Genomic DNA, 21002 nt, shown 5'->3' on the forward strand with positions numbered 1-21002 from the left:
CTGCTCGTTTCGTGGGGAGTTTTCAGAAGTTTGTTTCTGTGCCCGTGTGGCATTGTGTGGGTGTGTGCTGTGCGCGTGTGCCTCCCGGTCACCGCCACACGCTCCCTGTAGTCTGGCTCCTTCTGGAGTGGGTGGCGCCCGCGAGTCAGGTGAGCATGAGGGGAGCCCAGTTACCGGTCGTCTGGGTGCTCGGTTCAGCGGGTGAGAGGGCGGCTGAGCCTGGGTTTGAAAACCGGACACGGGTTCTGGCGGGAACCGAGTAAGTCAAAAGGGATCGAAACCTAAAAAGTGAAAATTGAAGTCATCGTAGGAAAGTCCCTCTCAGACGCTCAGGCTGCAGGAATTTCAGCCAACAAAACGGGCCTCCCCGCCCGCCCTCTCCCCCCCAGTAATGGGCGGAGTCAGGAAAAACCGCCCGGTTGCTAAAAGAAAAAAACAAAACAATTACCGTTTTTTCACGGTCCTCACAGACCGCAGCATGGTGTTTTCTGAGCAGGGACGCCCCCGATGCTCCAGGCCGGGGCCTCCAGGTGGCGGCCTACCCACGGGGCAGGCTTCCCTATCAAGCCAGCTCTGTCCCTGCGTGCATCACATCCTGTTTGACGGTCGCATAAAGGGGCAGATGGAAGGAAGCTCCGTGTTGGTGTGAAATGTTGGGAGGTCCTACCTGGGAGGGGGGCCGGCTCATGGCAGCCCCCGCACCCCGTGTGTGCAGCGAGCCCGGACCCCCTGCCTGGGCGCAGCAGGTGTCCCGGCTGTCTGTTAGCCATTCCAGGGACACAGCTGCATGCACGTCGGGGGACGCTGCATGCCTCCCTCCCAGCCTGCACCTGGCCTGTCCGTGCTTCAGCCCGGCTGTGCCTGCCCTACCTGGGCTACAGCGGGTGCAGGGGTGCTGAGTGGGCCCCTGAGCATCCAGCAGAGAAGCGGAGACGAGACGCAGCTGCAACGGCATCTGGGCAGCGTTCCTGCAGCAGCAAGCTGGGGGCATTTGCACACGTCAAGTGCACGGTCTCAGGGAAGAGTCCTTGGGCAGCTGGCTGCAGGTCACGGGGGCAGTGGGAAACTCCCCACGGAAACAGATGGGCACCTCCTGGCAGGGGTGAGGGGGTCTAGCGAGACCCCACGGCAGGCCCCTGCTTCGTGGGGCGGGCCAGGGGCCGGCAGCACGGACAGTGATCCCGGATTTGAGACACGTTGATTGTGCCAGGCAGAGCGATTCAGGGCTGCCCCTTGCCCGCGGCCAGGCTGGAGTGTCAGGCTGCCCCCCCCTCCCGCCCCCCGCAGGCACAGAGAAGGTGCGCCAGGCCCAGGAATGCGGGCAACTGCACGTGGTCAACCCCGACTGGCTGTGGAGCTGCCTGGAGCGCTGGGACAGAGTGGAGGAGCAGCTGTTCCCGCTCAGGGCCGACTACGGCCGGGCCCAGAGGTGAGTGCCGCGCCCGCTACCCGCCTCCCCCTCCCCTGGGGTCCCCACGACCCAGGCCGGGCCCTTGCTGCCGGGCCGGCGTTCCCAGCCCTGCCGAGCACGCGCTGTGCAGAGTCGCTGCCCGCGCTCTTTGTCCAGACGGTGCCACGCGGCCTTAGGTCTTAGCAGGGAAGCTCGGTTTGCCTGCATTTCCTTCCTGGCCTTGGGGCGGTGTCGTGAGCCACGTGGAGGCTTCACGAGTGCCAGCGGCGTGCTAGCGGCAGAGGGATGGTGAGGCGGGGAGAGGGGAGCCTGCCGGGCCTGGTGGTGCTGCAGGAGAGGCCCCTTCTATGCATTTGCAGGGGGAAGGCCTGTTTTGTCGAGAATGGCCTGAGAAAACGCCTCCTGTTCTGTGCCTGAGCTTGTTTTGGGGTAAAGTTCGGAAGCGGGCGTCAGGGGGGTGGGGACCGCAGGCCCCGGCTGAGGTTCCAGGCAGGTGCCGGGCATAGGCTTTCGCTTGCGGCCCCGCTAAGCGGCGGTTGCTGGGTGTTTGGGTCTGTTCCAGTGCTTTCTCGGCCCTTGTTCTGGTCCTGCAGGGAGGACGGCCCCGCAGCCTTTCCCGACAGGCAGGGTGCACTTCCGACCGCCTTGTTCCACCCGACGCCCGTCCACCCCAGGGCCCAGTCTGGGCCGGAAGTTCGCATCTACGATGCCAACACGGGCAAGCTCATCCGGAAAGGGGCTGTGGGCCCCGGGCCCCCCAGCTCCCTGGCGGTCCACGCGGAACACTCCTCCTTCAGGTACGTGAGCTTGGGGCGGCCGTGCAGCAGCAGGCGGCCCTCTGACCCCTGAGACCGCGCACACGTTGAGAGTGGACCAAAAGTGGTGCTGGCGGGACATGAAGTCGGGGTTTGCTCCGTCCTGCGTTGGGGCTGGGCTCACCCGCTGTGGCATCGGCCTCTTGCACAGTCTGTCCCGTCTTGGTCCCCGACCCTGGAACAGGTCGGGTCAGGGTCTAGCCGGTGAGAGGTTCTGCGCACCCCAGGCACGCTCTCACATTTGCCCGCTGCTGTCTCCGACAGGCCGTTCCGTCTGCAGATTGGACCCGCGCCCTGACGTCGGCCCACCTCCCCCAGCCCGACCCCATGGTGGCGGCGGAGGAGCCAGCTCTGGGCACCCCCTGGTGTCTGGTCCTGCTTCCTGCCAAGATCTGAGTGAGGGAGGTGGTGGCTGCTTGTAAACGGGAACGGAGGGAGACTCTTCACTGGGTCAGTCCTGCGCTCCCCTGTCTTAAGTCTGAGGATTCAGGACATGCTCTTTGCCCACTGGCACATTCTGTGTGTCGCGAGAGTTCATTTCTACTGCTGAGATGGTGAGCTCACCCCACTCTTGCGGTCCCTCCATTTGAAAGGAGCCTGACAGGTGTGCAGGACGGTGGGGTTCAGGCCGCCGTCGAGGCTCTGGGGAGGCTGGTGTCGGGCCAGGCCATGGGGGCCATCTGGGGAGGGCAGCGTCGGGCCCGGCCGCGCGGGCACAGGTCTGCAGAGGTGAGGTCAAGGGAGCCACTCCCGTGAGGTCCGAGGTGGACACCGGGGCCCAGGAGGCCTGAAGACAGGGATGGGATTAGCGGAGATTTTAGAGGTGCTTCTGATAAAGTTCTGGTCAGAGGCCGTTAGACACACTGATGGACCGTGGTGCCAGCTCGGCCGGAAGCCAGCATGGCAGCACGAGAAACGTGTGGCCCCGGAGCTGTCGGGGGCAGCCAGGGAGGCCTGAGGGGAGCCTCAGCCCAATGCAGCACCAGAGATGCGGTCCAGGTGGAGGCAGGTGTGAGTGGACGCTCCAGGAGGGGAGACTGGGGCAGGAATGGGGGGGGGGGGGGGGGCAGGAGAACAGGACTCCGTGCAGTCAGCTGGCAGACCACTTACAGGTAGCCACCTCCGTGCTGACCGGCAGGTCACGGGACCGAGTGCACTCGTTCTGCTCAAGGAGCAGAGACGGTTCTGCGCCCCCTTAGCCAGCGTCTCCCCTGGGGCGTGTGCCCCGGATCGTGTGGTGGCCCGTGGCCTGCCTCTTACAGGTCTGATCCTCCTGCTGATGGCGAACAGTCCTGGAAGCTGTGGTTGGGAGGCCCCGACACGGTGGCCCAGCTTGTGTGGAGCAGAGCCAGACACAGGGGCTGCGGGGGCAGAGGTTGGGGTTTGAAGCTGTCGGCACAGCTGGGACTCGGGACGGGGCCTTTTCAGCAACGCTGCTGAGTGTCGGTGCTGAGACACGCCCGGTGAACGTCAGTGCTGGTAACCGCACGTGCTGGTGCAGGACACTGGGGTGCGGTGGGAAGGCACATGGCGGGTGGGAAGGTGGGGTCTGGGCCCCGTGCCTGAGTCCGTGGGGCTGTGGGATGCCGTAGTGCCAGCCGTCCCCGCGTCACGCTTCTTGGGGAGAAGGCGTTTACGCAGGCGGGGTGAGGGGAACGTCACTGGGGCGTGCCCGAGTTTCTTACCCTTTCTCGCAGGCAGTGCTGTGACCCTCTGTACTGATGTCTCCACTGCCAGGCTCAGCCAAGATGGGCTGCAAGGGGTGGTGTTTCCCCTGCACCCTGGACGGCTGGTGGTCCTGAGTCGGGTTTGGGGGGGTTCGTGGACCATGGGACTGGGGTGGGGGTGTGTCCTGTCTTCAAAACTGTGCTGCAGTGGCCTCAGCCTTCGGTGTCCACGCACTTCCTCGTGGGCTCTACAGGTGACAGCCCCCCGAGACCACCCCGCGAAGCCCCCCACTGGGCCCCCTCGGAGGACTAGCGCCTGACTTCGAGCGGAGCGGTAGGGCCCGTGCCGCTCACACGGGCTACGAGCTGTGGGCCTCCGTCAAGCACCTAGAGCCCCCTCCTTGGAGAGGCGTGATGCCGCCCTTGGGATGGTCATGTGGTTCAGGTTCCTTTCGTGGGTGACATTCCGCAGGGAGTTGTAGTGCGCGTCACAGGGCGGCGTGTGCGTTGAGAGCGTCCACAGCACCTGACTCACAGCTTCCGGTCATCTCATGGTGGAAGGAGGCCTGAAATCCACGCCGGACCGACCGACGTTCACGTGAACAGTTCCTGTTCTTGAGAACCTGCCTTTCGTGCCGTTGAAGGTTCAGCAACAAACCTTTGAGTTAATTGTAAGCGTAGACAACAAACGTTTGGAACGTTTCAGACTTAAGTTCAGAACGGTTTGGGGATCATTCAGCCTTGCTCGAAATCAGTGGAAGGATGCCAGGAAATCCCGGACGTGGGAGAAGTGACAGGGTGTTGTCTGAGCACACGTGCAGGTGGGGAGTGAACGTGAATAGAGCGGAACGCTGCTCTCCTGGAACGCTGACGGTCGAGCAGCGCACAACTGCCCTTCTGTTCTGACACGTGCGTGTGGCTTGTGTGAACAGTTTCAGATGACTGAAAAACCAGCGTTTCAGCTCCGTCTTCTTGGAGGAAAACACACTGAGCTGTAGTTTATTCAGAGGTGGCTCTTGGTGAAATTTTCTTTTTTGAACTTGGAAGCGTGGTTTCTGCCAAATATTAACTGAGTCGTTGCCAGTCCGTGTAGGTATGCAGAAGGTTATTAACAGCGACCATTAAACCTTATTAATCACGGAAGGGTGGTGGGAAGCACCGCTGTTTCCAGACCAACATGTTACCCTGCTGTGGTCGATTCTGTCAGGGGCAGCTTGAGGCTTTTTTAAATAACTCTTGTCACCTTGTGTCAATTGTACTTCCTTTTTTGTGTGTAGGAAACCGTATGTTCTAGAAATAATGACTGTCGGTAGAATTTATGGATAGTTCTGTTTTCAAAATTGGCGAAATGACACACAGGGAAGGTGACGCCCATCTCAGCAGCAGTCTAGAGCTCAGAGGAAAGGGGAACAGGAGGGGACCGGGCACATGCGCTCACGGGCATTGTGGGGTTGCTCACAACCCCATGCGTTGTTTCGTCTTTGCGGCCGTAGAGTAAGGTCTTCCTTTCCATGGAGACCTGTTTATTTGATTCGCGTTGTGCCCCACACGCCTGTGTCCGTAATCCTCCCGGCACCCGCGGCCACCCAGACATCCACACCCCCAGTCCTCGCAGATGGAACCGTGGGCTGTGGGGCCCCTGCCTGCTGCCCCTTCGAGGCTCTGGGCCCCCTGCACCCGTGTGTCCAGGGCTGCAAGAAGGAGGGCCCCGAGATCGGTGGCTCGGTGCCATTCTGAGCCTGGAGCCCCAAGTAGACCCCATTGTGACAGGCCGCCTGGAGCTGTGGGCGCGGACACCGCTCCGTGCACTTGTCTGAGGCCCTGAGGATTGTGGGTGTCTGTTCTCTTTGTTTTGATGTTTTTGGATCTGGGCTGGGGACCCGCCTAGAGGTCAGAGCTCCTTGGGGCTCTCCCACTGTTGTGGGCATTCGCGAGGGCATTTCTTCTCCCCCGTGAGATACCCGTGTGCGGAGCGCTCAGGGACAACGTGGGGTAAGAACAGGCTTCGTCTGGTTGCCGGGTGCAGTCTACCTCAGGCTTCCGCAGGCGGGACCCTGGTGGGACCCTGGGGTGCAGCGGTGAAGGGGAGTCCTGGTCTGGGGCAGGGGTGGGGCAGCCAGGACCACAGAGGAGCAGGGAGCGCTCGCCAAGCTGTCGTCAGACCTTCCCTCCCTCCCTGCAGGGATGGGGCCAGAATTCTGAATTCCTTTTTGTTTACCCATCGTTAAGGTGTGTTGTTAGTTGTGAGCATTTGGGGTTTTTTTTATTAGAAGTTGTAGTTTGAGGTCACTGTAGACCCACAGGCAGTTGTGAGATGTAACAGCGGCCCTGTGTGCCCTTCACCCAGTTTGCCCGGCATCTTGCAAACCTGTAGGCCCGTCTCACGGCCTACTGGCCTGGCTGTTGTTCTGACATGGTCAGAACCTCCACCGGCAGGGGGCCCCTGACGCCCCTCCCCTTTCCACCCTCTTCCAGCGCCCCCCCCCCCCACCCCACTCACCGCCCCTCCCTGGGGCGTGGCGCACACAGACACTGTGTACGTGACCCCCACTCGTATCCGTCTCCACTGCTGCCGCATTGCTGGCTTTCCCCTCTTGGCTGCAGCGTCCTGCTGAGGATGACAGCAGGGGTGTGTCTAGCCTGGGTCCTGGCCAGGAAGGCTGCTCCCAACCTTTGCGTCTGCTCAGTCCCTTTCTTCAGGACCCACGCGCAGGGGTGCAGCTGCTGGGCTGTGTGCGGAGCGTGTGGTTTTATTCAAAACCCGTTTCCTCTGGGGGCAGCGGTGCCTTCGTTCCACCGGCAGAGCAGGAGAGACCCGTCTCTGCACCGCTGCTGGCCTGTGGTGTAGACGCCGTATGTCACCATGGCCACCGGACGGGTGTGCGCCCTCAAGGGACGCGCTGTCCCGACTCGGCTTCCTCAGTCAAGTGTGTGTGTCTTTGGCCCATTTTCCAGTTGGGTTGTTGTGTTGCGTTTAATCATTTGTATTTTTTAGGTACTGGAGCTTTGTGAACTGTGAGACCCGAAGGTATTTTCTCCTGCTCTGTACCTTTGCGGAGTCAGGGAGAGTGGAAGCAGTTTCATTTTGTTGAATCAGGTTTTATTTATCAGCTTTTCTCATGAATTACACGTTAGCTGTCAAGTGCGCTGACACTGCGTGGTCCTGGATTCCGAAGGTTTGTGTCTCGATCTGGCAGTTTCATAGTTGTACGTTCTGTAATTAAGGCCATGATCCACTCTGAGTTTGTGCACAGTGTGAGATTTTAGGGTGGGGGTCAGGTTTGTTGCCGCTCTGGCACCCGAGTCAGATGTCGGGGAACATCTGTGCGGGTCTGTTCTGGGTTCCCCACCTGTTCCCTCGATCTGCACACATTTGGGCCTTTTTTCTTTCCTTTTTTTTTTATTAATTTTTTTTTTTTTTTTTTTACATATGTATTTATTTTTGAGAGATGGAGCATGAGCGGGGGAGGGGCAGAGAGAAAGAAGGATACACAGAATCCGAAGGAGGCTTCAGGCTCCGAGCTGTCAGCACAGAGCCCCAGACAGGGCTCGAACTCACAAACCGTGAGCTCATGACCTTAGCCGAAGTCAGACGCTTAACAAACTGAACCACCCAGGTGCCCTGGGCCTTTTTTTGACGTTAAGGTGAAACATTTCATTTTTCACCTTTAAGTATGACGTACCTGTAGTTTTTCTGTAGATGCTTTTCCCAAATTGGGGGAAATTTCCCTTTCTTCCCATTCTTCTGTGAGTTTTTATCCTGAATGGATATTAAATTTTTCCAGATGCCTCATCTGTACTCATATCATGTGGTTTTTTATCTTTGGCCTGTCATTCGAATTCTGTTTCTCTTGTTGGCCGGTAACATTTCTTTCGCTGTTTTCAAGAGTGTTTTCGTTGTCTTGAATAAGAAGTTTGACAATGGAGTGTTTTAATGTGGATTCGGAGGTGTGTTCTTTTTGGATCCACTCAGCTTCTCGAATCTGGAAGTTTAACGTCTTGCCCAAATTTAGGATGTTTCCAGCCCTTGTTCTTTGAGGACTTTTCCAGTTCTGTCGTGTTTGTCCTCGTTCTGGGCTCCTGGACACCAATACTGAATCACGTGTTCTTCAGGCTGCTCTTTCTTCCTTTTCAGTCTGTTTTCTCCCTGATGTGTAGACTGAGCCATTTCTCTTACGCATCAGGCTCTGTCCCCTTTGCCGTGACGTGGATCCTGTCCAGTGCAGTTTTAAATTTTCATTTATCGGCGCGTTTTTGTACTGACGCTGCCCCATGGCGCTTCCCCGGCCGCGGTGGCTGTGCCAGGCCTTCTCCTGCAGCCGCGTGACCGGCGCTTGGCGGCCTGTCGAAGCCTTTTCATTGTGATGCTGTCCCACGTGCCCGAGAGTCCCCGACCTTTGCCCCCGCAGAGTGCACCTCCCCGGCTGTCCTCCTCCTTCTGCTTGAGGTCTTGCTGTTCTTGGGAGGACAAGGGGTTTTCTTTCTTTCTTTTTGTTAAGTTTATTTATTTATTTTGAGAGACAGTGCACGAGCAGGGGAGCGGTGGCGGGGGGGGGGGGGGGGGGTGGAGAGTGCAAAGCAGGCTCCAGGCCATCAGCCCAGACAGAGCCCGACGAGGAGCACGATCCTGTGAACTGTGAGATCGTGACCTGAGCCGAAACCGAGGGTCACGCTGTAACCGACTGAGCCACCCGGGCGCCCCACGAGTGATTTTCAGCTGAAGCCTGGGTGGTTTCACGGCACGTTGTGAGAGCCTCGACCTTACTCAAACTTCGCGTTTGGCTGTCTCCCCCTGGCTCTGCTCCGGCAGCACGGTGGATGCACCTGTCCCTGGTGGGGAGCCTGGGGTCCTTGTTGCTCCTGGGCCAAAGGGTCACCTGGGGTCACCCCCCAGGGTCGCCACAGACACAGGGCGGGTGGGTGTTCATGTTACAACCAGGTGAACGTCAACGTCTGACTCTGACACCTCCCAGCCTGGGGTGAGGGTCTCATTACTTGTCCTGGCCCCAGCCACCAGTGTCTCCACGGACACTGCATAGTCGGGGGGTGCCTGGAGGAAGATCCTGACCCCCCACTCTGCGTTCTCTGAGACCAGTGACGGGGGCATGGTTTGTGGTATTGGCCTGTGGGAGAGCAAGTGACTGTCTGAAGCTTTCCTGTTCTGCAAGGGGGTCCCTCTGTGGGTTTCTCCTGCACTTGATCTTAGCCAAAAGGCCGAGAAGCGATCTGTGGGTTTCTCCTGGAGAGATCAGGCCACTCTTTGGGCTTTGCGTCTGCCCGTTGGTGTTTTGCGTCGCTGGCTCCTGGGCCTCTTCCGTCAGCCCTCGAGTCAGCTCTCTGTGTTCCCCTGCCGGTGGGGGTCTCTGCCGGCGCCCCCAGGAGGATGGCAGAGGCCCAGCTGCCTTCCTGGGAGTAAAGTCAACTTGTGATTCAGAATAGACCGTGAATCTTTTGTGTTTCATTTCCTCTTGGATTTACGGTCTCGTTCTTGGGGAGCTCTGCGAGCAGCACGGCGTGGGGGCCTTGCAGGTCGGGAAGAGGGAGCTCTCCATCCTGGGGGTTTAGTCCACCAGACCTCACCACGTTAGACAAAACTGAGCCATTACATGTTACCGCAGTAAAAGAGCTGTGCTGTGACGTATTAGCTGTTTTCCAAACGGGAAAGGAACATAACGCTAAGAATGGCCTGTCTGGCACTTTTGTGACTCTCTCGCTCCCACCGGCCTCTGCACCTGCCTGTTGTGCTCCGCCCTTTGGTGGAAACACAGGAGGAAATTCTGCCGCCTCCCGTGTGGCGTGTCGTTGAGGGGAGACGCCCTGGGGGCTGGGGGCCCTTGACTTACTGGCCGATTCGGTGTCTTACGTGATGAAGAGAATCACCCCCTTTCGAGGGATAGTGCCCGAGAGGTAGGCCGGCCGGCGCTCCCTGGTTAAAACTGCAACTGCTTTTCCAAAGGGAGACTGTACGTGGCTGTTTTCAGTAGGAAGATAGGTGGCCGTTTCCCGCGGTCGCCCCGGGGGCCTTGGCTGCGGGGTGGGCGGCGGGCAGCGTGGTGTGGATGGCACCGGCGAGGCTCCGGTGTCAGGTCCTCGTGTCTGTCCCTAACAAGTCCCCCTTTCGTTAGACACGCAGCGGCTGCTTTTCCGTGTTGTGGCTTAGACTTCGTACCCGCGTCTTCTTCAAAATCAGGAGCCTTGGCCGCGTCGTCAGTGTCTCAGGGAGTGGACGTGTTGGGCGGTGACAGTGGGGTCGGAAGTGTCCTCGTGCCCGTCTCGGGGCCGTGGCCCACCTGAGAGCGCGTGCTCCGGGCCTGCCGCCGACACGGACGCGTGTGCCGAGGGCGCCGTGAGACGCTGCGCGGCCGGGCCTGGGATCGGCTCCGGGGAAGAGCCTTCTGGAAGTGCTCACTGGTCTTTTGTGTTCGTGTTTGATTGATGGGCAGAACCGTGCGGCTGGAATGCTGGGTCGCCTTCCCCGGTGCCCGGGTGGACGGTGCACCGACTTCAGTCCCCGCAGCCTGTGTCTTCAGTTCGGCAGCTCGTTCTTTCTGTTCTGGGCAGAATAGAGAGACGTGCCGCGTTGGTTTTGTTTTTTTTTTAAAAACTCTTGCGGCTTGCTCGACCTTACTTTGAGGATAAGTACTTCTCCTGCTGGTTTCTAGGAACGTGCTCGCTAGCTCTTCATGTCTTGTCCTTCGCTCTGAGCCGAGGGACCCAAGAGCAGCGGTGCTGTGCCGGGGGAGGGGGGGTCGTCCGCTTTCAGCGGGAGGGAAGCGCGCGGGGACCGTGGAGGGTCAGGGTGGCTTTTCGTAACTAAATGCCCTCTGTGCTCTTGTTTACGAGCTCCGAGTCAGGAGGCCGTGGAAGCGCCTCTCCTCACGCGGGCCCTGTGACGTTCGTTTCAGAGTGGTTCAGCCGCCACCACAGATGCTCGCTCAGGAGCTGCCGGACACCCGACGCGGAGAGCGGCCCGGCCCCGGCGGGAGGAAGCGACAGCCCAGCATGTCAGAGACCATGCCGCTGTACACGCTGTGTAAGGAGGACTTAGAGAGTATGGACAAAGAGGTGAGGCCCGCGGGCGCCGCACGCCAGGGGCAGGGCGCCCACCGCGCTCACGCTCCGCCCTCGCTTGCCCAGGGACGCTTCCGCTGGCGGATTTGGCGCGGCCTGGAGTGACGCGTCGGGGCGTCGGCGACCCTGGAAAGCCCGGCCGCGCCCCAACCGGGGGTGCCTGAGCGCTCCCCCGACCCCGCCGTTGGCGAGGGCCCGGCATCGGGCGGGCAGGGCCGGGGCCACCGGCGGCCTGCACTGCCCAGCGGGAGATCCGAGGTGACCTGCCCGGGTCACGGGGGCTCTAAAACACAGATGACGGTTGGCAGTTCACGGTAGGATCTTGTTATTACGCCACTAAACGGCTCTAGGCGACGTCGGTGGCGTTTTTGTCTCTTCAGATCCTTAAGTGTCGGAATAGTGATAATAAGGCCATGAATCCATTTTGGATTAGAGATTAAATACGGTAGGGATCTCTCCCTTTGGGACAAAACAGCCGAAACTGCAGGTAATTTTGTCATCTGCCCGGTGCTTCATCCCCTGAAAGGAGCCCGTCCTGAGGCCCGCTGGCCCCCAGGCGCTGTGACCCCTGCTCTCCTGCTCCGGCCAGTACCCTCGAGGGAGGGCCCCCCCGTCGCGGTTTCCGTGTGTCTGTAGGTGGTGTGCGGGCGGCGTCCGTGCAGAAAGCCACGTCGCGCGTCCAAGCGAACGTGGCGCCTTGTCACGCCCAACCGGCCTCTGCTTGGGACGGAAGCCGTGCGCCGGCCGGCCCCACGGCCGCCTGGGCTTCTGCTCCGGCACCGCACCGTGCTCCGTGCTCCGTGCTCGTTGCCACCGGTGGGAGGGCCCGCGTGTAGAGAAGTGTGTTTTAGTTTATCTTCAGTAGGGGAACGTCAGTGGCACGTTCGGTACGGAATCTTAACCGGGAGCCCTCGTCCCTTTCCGTCGCCGGTTTACCTCGCGGCGCTTGGAGCCTGTCTGCAGGTGTGTCGATTCCCTTTCTTGGCCATTTTTTGAATATTTAGCTGGTGGAGGTGCTCTTTTATTGTTGTTTCCCAAGTGTTTTCTCTGGAAGAATTTCCTCAGCGCTACTCTTTGATCTCTGAGCCCAGACTGGGTCGATCCAGGAGGTCGCTGACCCCACAGAGACCTGGGGGAGAGGGCCGCTGGCGCGTGCCTCCCCCGTCCTCCCAGCCACCCTGCAGACGCGCGCACACCAACCTGCTAGGTAGTGACGGCTACTTTGGTACTTGTTCCAGGTCAGGGGGCGTCGGAATCTTACCGTGAAATGAAAGTGCTACGTGCAGCTTTCTGTCACTTTGAGAGAAAGGAAAGGGAGCCTCTGAGCCTTCGATCCGGCTCCTCGGCGGTAGGAAGTGGCAAAGGCCAGAGCAGCCCGGCACTTGAGAGCTGGTGAGCCCCACAGGGAGGCAGGTGCCACGCTCGGGCGCTCACACTCCACCTCCGCTCCTCTTCCCCAATTCCTGGTTCTGGGCAAGCACGGCGGCCCGGAGGCTGCGGGGGTTAGGGGTCGGAAACTGAGCGGCGGGGAAGCGAGCGTGCGTGACCGTGCCCGTGAACGGCGGTGTTCCTGCCCAGCACGTGGCCGAGGCTGGAGAGACCTTCCCGCGCACCCGGCTGCTGGGGGCCCCAGGTGGTCTCGGCAGCTTTGCGCCAGGCCACACGGGGACGTCCTGGGCAGGGTGTGCCCCTGATAGGAGGGATACCCTGGTGTCAGAAGATGCCTGTTGCCGCGTGTGCCCCTTTCTCCTGGAACGCCCACGTGCCCAGAGGGGGCCTCGGAGCCCCGTTGTCGGGCGGCGGGAGACATGCCTCTGGAAAGCAGGCACGCTGCCTCCGGGGACACTGGTCTTGGGCTGCTGCTCCGTGAGCTCGAGGCGGAGGCTCTGAGAGTCCCGCGTGGGCTTGGCCGGGTCTCGTCAGGCGCGCTGCCCTCAAACGGATCTGGGTTCGCCATCGGGAGCGGGGAGCAGAGACGGTGAAAGGGGGAGATGTGTGACGATCGTGCTGCACACGCAGGTTTCAGAGAGTGTCACGGGCTGCAAGGCGGCGGCTGAGGTCTCCGAAGGGAGGGAGGGAGGTGATGCTCCTAGGAGACTCTGAAGTAAATCTTTGGAGAGAATCCCGGGCGGCTTCCCCAAACCTGGAGCTGCTTGTGAGATAGAAGGGGCTCTTGTCTCTGCCGCTGACATGTGCGACTGCTTTTGTTTTCCGGTGGTCCTTGTCCTTTTGAGATAATTCAGGGGGGACTGCTGTTCAGCGTCGTTCTGGTTTCCGTAGAAATTGGTACACGTTAGAGACTTGGGTGGCCTGCTTTTTGTGCATTCGTTCTCGGATTTATCAGGAACGTTCAGTTGAGTAACCGAATGTCTCTCGTATCAGTTCATTAGTGGCTTATCTGCCAATACTTACTTCAAATACAGTTAGGTTCTAGGAATTGTGAAATCTGCCTCAGGTCCCCTGGCAGGATTCTGTACCCTCAGCAGGCAGCTGTCTTACTCAGTTCAGTAAACGAAGGTCCCAGTAAATAAGACTGACCAACATGAGCTTCCTCCGCTGTGACCACCCACACCGTGTCCTGATGCCCCCCATGCTCACCTGTGCACTCAGAGGCCACTGTAGTTGTATTTTTTTAGTCCACTAGAGGGGGCTCTTCAGACAGCCTGTCATCAGCATGGACAGGTGCTCCGCAGCCAGGGTGTCCCAAGGTGGGGGTCCATCAAAGGCGCTCTGTCTGGGCCCAGACACAATCTCCAGCCCCCAGCAGCCCCGGCCCCCTTCATTCTGTCCCCCATTTTGTCCTGCCGGAGCTCCGCTCAAGTCACCCAAGAGGCACAGCTCGCTGGTGACAAAGTGCTCTAGGTCCTGCAGGGCCCGCCCCTGGGCTTTTGTCCTTGTCATGCACCAGACATCATGCTGGCATTTCAGACCAGCATCCTTGCAAACCAGGGTCTGAGACAGAATCTTCCGGTTACTGTTTCCAGACGGTCCTAAAACCACAGCAGCGCCCCTCAGCCACGGCCTCCCTTTCCGCAGTTTTGGTCCCACCGCACTCCAGACACAGCATCAGAAAGTCAGCGGCAGCCTGATGGCACGTCGCACGCCCCTGTCATTTACCTCCCCCACGTGACCACGAGAGAAGGAAGGGAGGGGAAGCTACGAGAGACACGCCGCGTTCAGACAGCTGTTCTCACAGCGTGTCACCACACTCGTCACGTCTTACCGTTAGTTTCTGTTAACCTCTCCCTGTGCCTGACTTGTGGACGAGCCGTGTCGTAAACGCACGTGTAGGGTTCAGGCGTCCCCGGGGGGTTTGCACTGTACCTGCTCGGATGAGGGAGGGACTGCTGTATGCGCATGTCTAGCATGCCCCTTTCTGTTTCCAGTCAAGTCCTCGCCCAATGGTTATACTTTGTGTATCGTGGTTTACCCAGCGCTTTCTGCCAAAGCTCGGTGACCTCGCCGTGTCCTGTGGTTCAGACGGACGTGCTGGGCGCGCCCGCCCACGTGTTCATGCCGTGGCAGCAATTCTGTGTCGTGCATAAGACGGCGAGCCTTACTTTCTGGTACGGAGGCCATGGTTTTGTGCAACGTGTAGGTTTGTTGCTGATGAGCACGCGCGGTGGGCTCACACCTTTCCTGCCTGTACACGGTGGTCCTTTTCTTGAGAGGAAGTGGGGCCTCGGGCATGGGCGTGCTGGTGTCTGGGGCGTTAAAGGGGGCCCATCCGGGCTAAGCGGAGTGTCCCCGGGAGCCACGTGACCCTGAGAGTCCACGAGATGCGTGCACCCTGGTGTCCATCCATGTGAACGGTCTCACCCGTATTATCGGCGGAGGAGTCACACAATGCCGGGGCGCTGCCGGGTGGTGACCTCAGCCTGAGGCCGCACACCAGCACATTCCCCCTCTGCTTCGATGCTTTGCTCGGTGCAGGACTCGGGCATCAGGAGCGGCTTCCCACCCGATGGCAGGTCTGCCCCATCTGGCAGCAAGTACGTATTCTGAATAAAATAGGCACGTTGTCCGTTGGCTTCAAAATGTTGAGATGAAGCAGCTTTATTCCAGAAGCTCCTCAGGACCCCAGCTTTGGGGGCACACGCAGGTGTGGCTGTGACACGGTTTTAGTTGTGGTCGTGGTCGGTCAGTAATGCACTCGTGTTTTGTCCAAAGCAGGACCCACAGGGTTAATGGAGCTCTGTGCTCTGCCTGTAAGTCCTCGCAGGGCGTCGCGCCCCCGCGGGAGTCTGCATCACAGCCTTGGGTTTCCATAGGCGAGCTTTAGTCACGTGTGTGTTCATTTGTTTTTTGTTTTTTAACATTTATTTATTTTTGGGAGACAGAGACGGAGAATGAGTGGGGGAGGGGCAGAGAGAGAGGGAAACAAAGAATCCAAAGCCGGCTCCAGGCTCCCAGCTGTCGGCACAGAGCCTGACGTGGGGCCTGAACCCACAAACCTAAGATCATGACTTGGGCCGAAGTTGGACGCTTAACCAGCTGAGCCACCCAGGCGCCCCACATGTGTGTTCATTTTAAGCAAACACACAAGGGAAGTGCAGAATGGAGGTCTCACTGTCCGTTCCGAGGCTGATGAGCAGTTTTTACGGTGGGATGTGTGGGCTGTGGCTCCAAAGTAGAAAAGTTCCATCCTTCAAGTTAAAATGTACAACTTATTTTTGAAAGTTAAAAGTTCAGTATCCTATTAAAACAAAATTAGTTCAGAGTCAGATAAGTAAACAAAGCGTTTGCCATATGTAATCAAAGGACCAGTCCGTGATGCCTCAGCACACGTCTGAGAAGCACAGGAAACACTGCGTGGGGAGGAAGAACAAACCAGCACTGGCCCCGGTGCTGGCCCAGGTGGGTGAACCCCTGCCTCCCACCCCAGCCTCCCTGGCCCCCTGTGAGGTCTGCAGCTAAGGTCCACAAACAGGAACAGCAGGGCCCTGGGGGCGCCCAGCCAGCTCAGCCGGGAGAGCATGCGGCTCTTGATCTCAGGGTCGTGAGTTCGAGTCCCTCGTTGGGCCTAGGGCTCACTTAAAAAAAAAAAAAGAAAAAAAAAAAAAAAAAGAATTCCTTAGAGAGAGGGAGGGAAGAAGTTGGTTCATGGAAGTCAGCACCATGCAGCAGGGAAGGCCAAGCGATGCTAGTGGGGGTCTTGAGCATTTTTTTCTCCTGTGTCCCCGACTCTGGCCCTCATTTTGGAGGGATGTACGTCTCTCCCCCAGGCTTTGCTCTGGGTCAGCCCCTGTCATGGAGCTGTATTACCACTCTGGGGTAGGCACCCAAAACACAGAGGGTCTGGGGACAGGAGCCTGTGGCCCAAAGCATATGGAGGCTCCCTTCCCTGCCTCTTAGCCCCATGGGTCACCCCAGCCACACCATATTGGGCAACGGCTCAGGGTGCTCTGAGAGAAGGGCCCCCCCAGTCTGTACAGGAGCCGACCCGGGCCCCAGGCTCACCTCCAGGAGCACAGACACGGAACACACCCTGATAGACTTGGGAAAGACAGCGTCCACGGAAGCTGAGGCGGAACTTTCTGTCTTATCCACTCTGATCAGGCTAAACCTGCTACAGTGCACGCGTGTGTTCCCAGAGGCGGTAAGAGGGTGCAGTATTGGAGCGTCCGGGGCACAGTCTGAGTGAGCAGCAGCAGGCACCCACACAAGCCAGCCCGGACGTCGGGCTCTGGAGACCAGCACCTTAAGGCATCTCAGTGGCCATGCTCCCTGGGGAGAAGGGAGCAGCCTTGGAGCGAATGCAAAACGACGAACGACGGTGGGAAATTCAGAACTGGAAAATACACTCTCTGTACACTTGTCCCGAAATTGGCAGGAGACAGTGCCGGTAGGAGGAGGAAAGGGCCCACGATCAGGGCTGCAGCTGCCACCTGAGGCAGCGGTCGGAGCCGCGGGCACATCTGGTCGGCATCAGAGCTTCACTCAGCGTGCGTGTGGGCCGTCCGAGTCCCACAGAGGGGGAAGAGACGGGCGCGAGACAAGATTCTTGGAGGAACGGTGCCCAAAAACCTCCAGGCTTTGGTGAAAGGCATAAATTTACTAGTTTCTGATGCTGTAAACTGGCTGGCCCATCGTCGGATTTCCTGAAAGCGGAGTCACGTGGTACACCTGTGTCTGCTCCCAGCTCCCTTCTCCCCGGGGCCACGGCAAGCCGCGTGGGAAAGGCCACGTTTGAGAAGGGCCCCGCGGACTGCGTCTGGAGAGGAAGCCCAGGGCAGGGCGTGTGGTGGGATTTGGTTTTTGTTGGCCAGAGATTACTCTGAGAGTTACTTGGGGCCAGTCCCGGGAGTGGTCGAGCCGAGTCGTGTGAGTCTGATCCCGGGTGTTGTGCGCGCGCTCTGTTAGCGGTAAGTTCTTGCAGAGGTTTAGCTGCTTGTTTTCACGACAGCCTGGGTCTTTTCCTCTGTGTGCAGCCCTTTGGGCGGCGAGGCTCGCCTTACGAGTGCACAGCCTGGGCAGCCTCACGGTCACCGCTGAGCGTGATCAGGCACAGAGGTGGGGCAGGGGCAGAGACGCCTCGGTAACTTTTGCCAAGTGACCTTTCTGTTCACACGCTTCCGTTTGGAGCAGGTACTCGTGGACCCATTAACATAGGTATGAGATTCAGGGATCTCCGTGGGCAAGCAGGCTTCCCAGAGTGTTTCAGCAAAAAAACCACTGTGAGCGAATTCCTCGTGCCTTAACGTGGGGTCCTGTTGCGTTCTAGGAAGCAGCAGCTCTGTAACTAATGTCACAAACTTCCCAGGGATCTTGAGATAATTAACAAATACTGAGCTTTAGAAACAACACCTGAGGTTGAAGACAATAACGTGAAGATAGCTTTTTAATACTAGGATAGTGTGGACATACATCCCGATTTATTTCTCGTGTCCCAGACTGTCCTGTACGCTCCGTGAGGTCAGTCTGGGAACAGGCACGCCACACCGAGGCCACGGAAAAGGAGCTGTGGCCGGCGGCCGCGTGCCCGGCTCCCGGGCCACTGCAGCCCAGAGAACGGCAGGCTTTGTCCAGGCCTGGGCAGGCTGGGGCAGAGCACGTGGGTTTGGGCAGCGCTGCCTCTGTCCCCTTTTCTCTGCGTCATCCTGCGGGAAAGTAAAGCTTCATGTGTCTAAACACCATTTCAGTTTCATTAAGAGAGAAGGTCGCCTGTTGGAGTGACTGGGAAGCTTGCGCCTGCGGCCGAGCAGAGATGTGCACCTGTGTGGCTGGTACCTCGTCCGGTCATTCAGAGTAGCCCGTTCATACGTGTTTCTGCACACGCGTCTCCTTCCATCCGACTTGCGACTAGCCCGAGTCACCAGGACGCACGGTTGTCCACCCCAGTCCCAGCCAGCGCGTACAACACGGTCACTTTCGCATGGCCCGCGGGGGATTGTCCGGGGGTGTCGGGTCCCTGTCTCTGCGAGTTCCGCCCCGGAGCGAGCAGGAGGGGTCGAGGCACGTGCGGGACCCATGCCTGTTTTGCAGGGTCCCCACTCCTGGTGGGCTGGGCCGCCCACCTTTCCAGGCGTCTGTTCTCCCGCACCGTCCCCCTCAGCTGCCTTAGGTCTCCTCAGCTCCTCGTGAGCCTGCGTCTTCGGGTGAGTGATGGGAACGGTTGCCAGGGTGTTTGATGTGATCCGTGTGGGCCTTTTGTTTGAGAGACTTCAGTAGTTAATTTACCATAAAATGAGGTTTTTGTCTTTACACGCTTGTTTTTCAAGTCTTTCTTAAGATTCTGAAATATGCATTCTGACAACTTTTAAATAGTATATATAAAGTAAGTGGTTCGTTGCAGATTACTGGTTTTCAAAAAGTGCGTAGTTCCCTTTTTATGAGAGAAAGCCCTGGAAAGGTGTCCATTGTTCTGAAGCAGATACGTCTATGTGAGTAAAACAGAACGAGGGAGAGCAAGTTGAAGCATAGTTTGAGTACGACCAGATTCTGACATGTGTCCACAATTTTAGCTTGGCCGTGCAGGATGTTTCTGAACCTTCCAAACACCTGGCAGAGCGGGCACGCGCGTTGGTTGGCCGTCCGCCACGCTGGAGGAGCGAGGACACTTCTTCCCGGTCAGCGGCGCTGCTGACGCTTTATGGGTCACTTCGCGGCCTCCGAGGCAGTGACTGTACTTTGGTGGTCAGACATAAAATACCTGATTTTTTAAGTTCCCGTCTTTCTCTTGAAAAGGTATGATGCAGAGTCAAAGGCCTGAAATATTTTCAGAGGAAAATTTAATACTAACAATTTGAATAGACTCGTGCATCAACAAAGAGTACGCACAGCCAAGTGAATATAGCGGTGACGCCTGAACGTAGCTGCTTAGAATTAGTTTTGTGCTTTCTGCTAAATGCCTTTAGCTCAAACCCCGTGTGTCACCTCCAAGGACCTCGCAGTGAATAACCTGTTGATAAAGCTGTTGCTTTGTTTAGTTAGCTGTTGCTACACTGTTTCTGTATTTGATTGAGACCCGAGACCTGCACGTGAGCTCCTTGGGAGTGAGCGACCAACGGATCGCGGGTCTGGGGTTGAAGCTGCTCCATGTCGGAACGTTCCCTCTGTCAGTCACAGGCTTTGTCCCTCGGTGTCCCTGCGGCCTTGCGGTCCGTGCAGAGCAGCTCACGGCCCCGTGGGGGTGCCCGCTGCCTGGGAGGGGAGGTGTGAGCAGCCCCGTCCCCGAACGGGACTGGCGGGGGCAGGAGGGCAGGCCCTTGACCCTTTTTGTAAGGAGAGGCTGCAGTTGTCCGGCCTTGCCGGGAGGTTCCTCGGGGCGCCACCCAGTTGTTGGTGGGAAAAATCAAAGTTTTCGTGAGTTAAATACGTCTCACCACTTGCCTTTCCTTGGAAAGGAATATTCTTTCCTGGAATAAGCTGAAAACCTGGTGTTTCTGAATTAATGCATTTTTTAAAATTTAACATTTAAGTTGCCATTACATCCCTGTAGTTCCAAGTTCCCAAAGTCTAAAAGCTGCCGTGAGAGCACCTTCAGGGTTCCCACAGACCCCGCTTTCCCCTTGGCTGTGGCCAGTGCCAGGTTCCTGCGGCAGGTGGGCTGGCCGTTGGGGAAACGGCGCCCCACCCCACACCCAGTGGCTCTTGTCCTTCCCTGCCGGCCCATGCTAAGCTGTTGAGACTCGTCCAGGAAAGCACAGCACTCCTCTGCTCTTGCCCAGATGTGTGGGGGCCACACTGAGTGGCTCCGACACTGCCTGGACCCGCACACCCACGCCCCTCAGATGCCAGGCATGAGGGGGAGGTCCCGGGTTGTCACCCGTACTTGTGACCGACCGGCTGCGAATTGGGGTTCCATCATTTGCTAGGGCAGCTCCGGAAGTCAGGGACACTCTTGCTTACGCTGAGTGGCTTACCGTGTCATAAAGGATGTGACAGGACACAGGGGAACGGCCAGATGAAGAGCCATACGGGGTGAGGTCCCAGCGGGTCCTGAGCGTAGGATCTTCTGTCCCCGTGGAGTTGGGAGCGGGCCACCCTGCCGGGACGTGGGTGCATTCGCCAACCCAGAAGCTCCCCGCACCCTGCACTTTGGGGATCTTTGTGGAGGAGGCCTGATGGGTCATGAACTCAGTCTCCAGCCCCCTCCCCTCCCTGAGGACGAGTGTGGGGCTGCAGGCCCCAGGCGTCTGCTCTGGCTGGGCTCTGGTGACCAGCCCCATCCAGAAGCCCACCTGCAGTTGCCTCGTTAGGAAAAAGGATGATGCTGTCAGCCATCAGGTTGAAGGGGCTTAGGGGCTCTGTCAGGAACCAGGGACAGAGACCAATAAGCATCTCCTCCTGTTGTACCCACTTTAAGCAGCTTTAAAGATCAGATAAGGGGCGCCTGGGGGCTCAGTCAGGTAAGCGTCCGACTCTCCATTTTAGCTCGGGTCATGATCTCACGGTTCATGGTTTCGAGCCCCACGTTGGGCTCTGTGCTGACAGCACGGAGCCTGCTTGGGATCCTCTCTCTCCGTACCTCTCTGTCCTTCCCCTGCGCATGCACTGGAACTCTCTTGCTTTCTCTCTCAATATAAATAAGCAAAC

General features: G+C 58.5%; 1 protein-coding gene across 4 annotated transcripts in view; it reads left to right on the forward strand.

The window, feature by feature from the left end:
- CTDP1 (CTD phosphatase subunit 1) overlaps positions 1-21002 on the forward strand; it is a 56738-nt gene that overhangs the window by 22035 nt on the left and 13701 nt on the right. For 3 of the 4 annotated variants that reach the window (XM_042909547.1, XM_042909545.1, XM_042909546.1), the window contains exons 9-11: positions 1288-1429; positions 2005-2208; positions 10799-10958. In XM_042909547.1, coding sequence (XP_042765481.1) covers positions 1288-1429; positions 2005-2208; positions 10799-10958 — 506 coding nt within the window. The remainder of the gene's footprint in view (positions 1-1287; positions 1430-2004; positions 2209-10798; positions 10959-21002) is intronic. The other variant, XM_042909548.1, reaches the window with a different exon arrangement.

Source organism: Panthera leo, chromosome D3 (genome assembly GCF_018350215.1).
Source record: "Panthera leo isolate Ple1 chromosome D3, P.leo_Ple1_pat1.1, whole genome shotgun sequence".
Lineage (NCBI taxonomy): Eukaryota > Metazoa > Chordata > Mammalia > Carnivora > Felidae > Panthera > Panthera leo.